The sequence below is a fragment of the Microtus pennsylvanicus genome, chromosome 3 (genome assembly GCF_037038515.1).
Source record: "Microtus pennsylvanicus isolate mMicPen1 chromosome 3, mMicPen1.hap1, whole genome shotgun sequence".
Lineage (NCBI taxonomy): Eukaryota > Metazoa > Chordata > Mammalia > Rodentia > Cricetidae > Microtus > Microtus pennsylvanicus.
This window is the reverse complement of record NC_134581.1, coordinates 93,322,982-93,328,981: the sequence shown is the minus strand read 5'-3', so window position 1 is coordinate 93,328,981 and position 6,000 is coordinate 93,322,982. Positions and strand designations below refer to the sequence as shown.

Sequence of the window (6,000 nt, the reverse complement as noted above, 5' to 3'; positions counted from 1 at the left end):
CCAAAAAGGGTTCAAGGGAACCTGGGTACCCAAGAGACAACTGCCTTCTAGGGACACTGCAACATGGTTGCAATATAATTGCTCCATACATGCCTTGCCTTGAAAACTGGTTAAAGGGCACTAGAAAAGGATACCAGGGAGATAGCTAACATAGCAGCCTGAGAAAGAGCCATAGGGACAGAAGTGAAAGGCGCTAATATGGCATCAAAATGAAACTGGAATCCTGACAACAAGGAGGGACTGTCAGAAAGAGAGACCTAGAGAGTCAGGATGAGGCTGATGGAGGAACAGGCAGGTTAAGTCATCTCTCTTTTTTTTTTTTTTTTTTTTTTTTTGGTTTTTCGAGACAGAGTTTCTCTGTGGCTTTGGAGCCTGTCCTGGAACTAGCTCTGTAGACCAGGCTGGTCTCGAACTCACAGAGATCCGCCTGCCTCTGCCTCCCGAGTGCTGGGATTAAAGGCATGCGCCACCATCGCCCGGCTAGGTTAAGTCATCTTAAAATGGGAGGGGTGAGTGGGACAGTGACAGCATAATAGAAAATCCATCTATGGCACAAGAGCTAAAGAGGGGCAGGTGCTGAAATGACATAGAGTGTCATACCGAGTTTAGCCTCTCTTGAGAAGCGGATCTTTAGGCCACCTTTCAACTCCTCGAACATCACGATCTGTACAAAGAAGTAAGCAAATCAGCCAGAAGATTCCAGCTCTCCTTCTGAAGCAGAACAGCATTCAAAGAAAGGGAACTAGGAAGCAGGGGACATTGAGAGAAATCACCTCATTAATTCCAGGATGGAGCCAGGCAGCAGGGACATAGAGGGTTTCCTGGGGACCAATATTCCAGTATCGTCCTAGGGTTTGTCCGTTGACGAATATGACACCCTTTATCCAGCCCTGAACAAGATAGGAAGGTTTCAGATTCTAACTTCTACATGTAAAAATAGAAAACGAATAGACCTCCATCCCAATGGCACACTAAACCTTAGCATGGACCAAGATAAACAAGCAGAGTAGTACGTGGGAGGGTATGCAACATACGAGCTTGTGCCACAGCCCTGCCTTGGAGGTGGCTCAGCATCAGCCTATAGGAAGATTCTAATTTCCATCTCATCTCCGCATGGCTGGCCCATGGCATCAGAAGGGATATCTTACAATCTAATTATCACCAAAACACATCAGGCTTTAAAAACATAGATCAAACTGTATAATAGCAGGAATGGTTGCCAACATGCCCTGGATGGCATGTCTTGGATGGTGAGCTCATGTCAGTGGTAGGGGTATCTACATCTGGGGTTATATGTGAGAGCTACTGGGTCACACTCACTCAATCCCTGCTACAGAGCTTGCACCAGCCAGTCTCACTGACACTCTCTGCTCAGGCTTCTGCTGTATCTCTTCACTGTCCTTGTCCTAGCCTAAGGGTCCTCAATGACTTCACCTTTTGAATGTCTATGACTTGCTGTGACTTGGGGGACCTTGGTTCCCTGTTGCACCACAAGGTTCATGTACTGGGGAGCTTTTCTGAGGTTCTTTAGTGCCGGGGCTGGGGCACAATAGCAGGAGAAAAGTGGCACCAACCTTTATTTTTATGAAGGTGTCCTGGGGAGGATCTCCAGCTCTCAAGTGACTGAGGAAAAAGGCCGGGCCCTGAACATGGCTTGTAACTACTTTCCAGGAGTCAGGAAACTTTGGAAGTCTTCTATGGGGGTCCAAGAGCCAGTGAGACGTTATACGTTTGCTCTGATGTGCCACCTGTGCCCTCTTCTATGAAGCCTGGCATCCCACGCCCACTGTGGGAACTGCTATGTCCTTGGCATTCATGATACAGTAGGAATTAACTAGCAGAAAAAGGGACAATCACTCCTCTTCTCCCAGGCATCTATGAAGCTTTGCATCATCTCATTAGTACTCTGCATCAGGTTTAATTTTTCTCTCTCGAAATCAAAGGCTTCATCTGCAGACCTCTGAGCATCCCTCCAGCTCTCCACATTCACCAATTTGAGGTATGTTTTATTTTATTTTCTTCATCTACAGTTCAGTGACTGAACTCAGGGCCACACATGCTGGGTAAAATGCTCTATCCCTGACTTATAACTCCACCCTGGCCACTTTCCATCAGCTGAAGTTAAGTCTCCTACCTATATATGAACATGGATTTCATTTCCAGGCTGTATATTCTAAATTGTCTCAGAGGAGTCTTGTCCAGATAGATGTCTCCAGTTAGACCTGTGGAACAGGAATGGAGGTGGGTGTGAAGGAGTTGAGCAGGGCAAAGATATGCACAGGCTGAAGTTAGGGTTCTCCCTGAAGGAAGTTGCTCTCTTGGCCTCATCTGGCTGGAAGGTTTCTATAAACCCCATAGATTTCCCCCTTTCTCGTGGTGGTGCTGAGGATTAAACCACCTGGACTCAAAGGGTTCAGGCGTGCTAGGCAAATATTCTACCATTATGTTACCTAAGCCCAAGCCCTATGCAGATATTATCCTCTTAAGTGTACATACCTAGAAAGGGCTTCATAGTCCGTATTAACAGCACAAAATCACGACAAGCACTGCAGATCTGATCAGCACAGGACTTCTGGCTAGCTTAATACTCAGGTTACTCAAAGCACTTATGGGAAAAATCGTGTGTGGTGTGACTCTGCTCAGGACTGGACCCAAGCAGAAGGATAAACACAAGCCTTGGATTCCTGACAGTGAAGACTTGGTATCCCTAGAGAGGAGCCCTAACCTGGCACATCACCATAGCTTTTTCTACTGGCACCACTTTCAAAACTCTCACTAAGTGGGTGGCAGTGTTATGTCTCTAGCTTGGCAACCAAAGAACACAAAAGTATCACAGTTTCTGTACAGAGGTGTCTTGCAACCAAAAACATATGCTCTTTTGCAAACACAAACCTGTTCCCAACTTCCATTGTCCTGCAGAGGAGCAATAGCTTCTGATGCTCCACTACCTTAGCCGTCCTCTTCTAGGACCCACCTTTTCTCTCTTTGTTGATATCCAACCCAGAAGAGAGTCGGCCTAGGTTCTCCACCAGGATCCTCAGGATCTGGGTTTTCTTGGAAGGCTATTCAAGAGAGACCAGAGTAAACTTCACTTGGCCCTCCCTTAGATATCTAGGCCTCCCTGGAGCTGGGACAGGTCATGAGCAGGTAACTGATAGATCACAGGCCATGGGACCTTGTAGGTCTCCAACTATGGGAGAGTCAAGCCCCTGTACCATTGCTTTTCCTCTTCCTTCCCTGAAAAAGTCACCTGAACATTTAAACAAGGACTCACTTGGATGGTGACCAAGCCATCCTGCTCTAGACAATGAATATTCAAGTGGGGGGAGTGTGGTGTTTTCTCAAAGAACATTCACCAAGACCTCTAAGAAGGATACAACCCTTCCTGGGATTGCTGGGTTCCTCTTCATGGAGCAGACCATGGGCAGAGGAGTGAGAATAATCTATAATAAGCCCTAACTCTTGGTCCCAGGCCTAGCTGGAACTGGAATGGCTCATTCATGAACTGTGTTAAATACATTTTTCACAAGAAGCAGCTCGCTCTTGAAATGATCCAGGACTCCTATAAATTTGTTATCCAAAAACACCTGGAAAAGAAGGAAGAGACGACTGTTAGTGCCTCATAAAGAAAGGAAGGAACTCAGTCCTGAAAATGCAATAAACTAAGCAAGTGGCAGAATGAATTCCATGTCTCCCAGAGATCCATAGACTCACAGGGTCACTAAGAACAGGTGATAGTTTAAGTAGTGGAATGAGAAGATACAGAAAGTGCAGCCTGGGCCAGAGCTCTCAATGAAAGCTGGAACCTGGATCAAGTGTAGATAAGGAGGGGGAGATGTTTAAAAGACCCGTAGGAAACTAGAGGAGAAGGGAGATAGGAATGGATAATCATTACAAGGAAATGTTAGCAAGGGAGGAAATGGAACCGAGAGACTGATACTGTTCTGTGTTTGTCTTCTTTAACCCCACGTGTTCAACCCTTCCAGGGGCTCAACTCTGCAAGATACTCTCAATTTCAGTCTTGAGACCAGCTGTCACATTCTAACTGATTTTAGGGGTGCCCTGCATGAATCCATTTTCCCTATTACCCACTCTGCTGGGAGATTTTTGTCTACTTGACCAACTACTGTCACCTGAGAAGCAGGAACATCAATTGAGAAAAGTCTCAGATAGACTGGCCTGTCAACAAGCCTATGGACAATCTTATTAATGAATGATTTGTGTGGAAGAGCTCAGCCAGTGTGGGTGGTGCCACCTAGAGCCAGTGGTTCTGGATTGTGTAAGAAAGCAGGCTGGGTGAGGTACAGGCAGCAAGCCAGCTCTAGTCTCCTGGGTCTTGCCTTGAGGTCCTGGAAAGGCTTCCCATGATGATGGATTGTAACTTCCCAGACAAATAAATCTTTCCTTCCCATTGATGTTTTGGCTCATGGTGATTATGGCATTTGCAGTAAAACAAACTAATAGAACTACTATATTTATTAAACACCAGATAAACCACCAGAGAACCTTAGTCAGGCAAGACAACATAAGAATAATTTACTTCCTAGATTAATTAATCTAAATCAGTTTTTTCAAATGTAATTTGGCTAGTAAACTGTAACAATAAAAATTCTTAAGTCAGAAAACAGAAGTATTCTGATTGTAAGGTTACCAGAGTCTAATTACAGAAGTTACATATTTGATGAAACTTTTAAAAGCCTACTGTTGAATTGTCTTCCTTGAACACAGGGTGGAAGAGCACAAAGAAATGATCACAACACCCTCCAAGAACAGTCACAGTGCTATGAGCAGACTTGTGTGGAGGACATGAGAGAGAAGAACAGGCCATAGCTGGGCTGCTTTTCAGACATGGAGAAGGCTGGCTCATTAAGTCAGCTGGAGGTGGGCAGCAAGCAAAGTTGTGTAAGACAGAATGTTTGTCCTATGCAGAAGAGTCGTGGCACTCTGAGGGATGACAAGTAGGAGAGGAAGGTAGAAAGTGATGGAAGCGTCTGAAACAAGACCAACTTTGTATTTTCAGAGAAGACACCAACTAAAGCAGCAGAGGCCTACGTGAGAAAGCAATGGCCAAGAACTGCTGCACCTCCCAGGGGCCAGGATAAATATGGAACAAAGACACGGTGACAAAGGAACTTCTGGACAGAGATTATGTGTGGGAAGCTGCGCTGCCACAAACGAGCACAGGGCTGACTTAGGAGAACAGTGCATACACCCTGGGAAAAGCCAATGGAACATATAGTAAGTACAGATGAACGTCTACCTACGTATAAAAAAGATGTCTCTGCATCAAAAAAAAGGAAGAAAAAGAAGGAATGAAAGGCAGGAAGGAAGAAAGAGAGAGAGAGAGAGTGAAAACGAAAGAAGGTGAAGGGGAGAGGGAGAAGGCTGGAGTCATAAAGATACAAGATGAAAGTGTAAGGAGAAATCTTACATATAGCAGTATAGAATCTGAAAGCAGTATATTGTCAAATCTAATCTCCATGCATGGGAATCAGAGTCAGATAGATCTCTAACAATTTCAGGCCAGCCAGGGCTACATAGTTTAAGCTCAATGTGAAAAACACACAAACAAAAACCAGAAGTATAGGATGAGTACTATTTAAATGCTTGAGGCATAAACATTTTAGATTTGGGAGATTTTCGGGGTTTAGATTTTCATAGACTTCAGAAGCTAAATATATTCATGGTCCATCAGTGGTAGCCTATGCCTTCAATCCTAGCACTCAGTAGACAGAGGAAAGCAGATCTCTGAGTTCAAACCAGTCTATGGCGCTAACTTCAGGACAGCTCACACCATTACACAGAGAAACCTTGTCTTAATAACATATATATGAAAAAATAAAAAAATAACATATATATGTGTGTGTGTGTATGTACATCGATATAGATAGATAGATAGATAGATAGATAGATAGATAGATAGATAGATAGAAGAGAGAGATCTTCATAGTACCAGAAATTTTTATGTGGGCTCCTGGGGGAAAGTGTTATCCACAGACT

The 6,000-nt window shown here is 44.4% G+C and overlaps 1 protein-coding gene across 1 annotated transcript in view; it reads right to left on the bottom strand.

The window, feature by feature from the left end:
* Positions 1-559: 559 nt before the first annotated feature.
* Positions 560-6,000, bottom strand: part of LOC142846813 (beta-galactosidase-1-like protein 2) — a 36,058-nt gene continuing 30,617 nt past the window's right edge. Inside the window, exons 14-19 of the mRNA XM_075967607.1 lie at positions 3,519-3,587; positions 2,975-3,062; positions 2,135-2,222; positions 1,575-1,695; positions 774-890; positions 560-664 (exon numbers count right to left, since the gene is read on the bottom strand). Of these exons, the coding sequence (XP_075823722.1) occupies positions 560-664; positions 774-890; positions 1,575-1,695; positions 2,135-2,222; positions 2,975-3,062; positions 3,519-3,587 (588 nt within the window). The remainder of the gene's footprint in view (positions 665-773; positions 891-1,574; positions 1,696-2,134; positions 2,223-2,974; positions 3,063-3,518; positions 3,588-6,000) is intronic.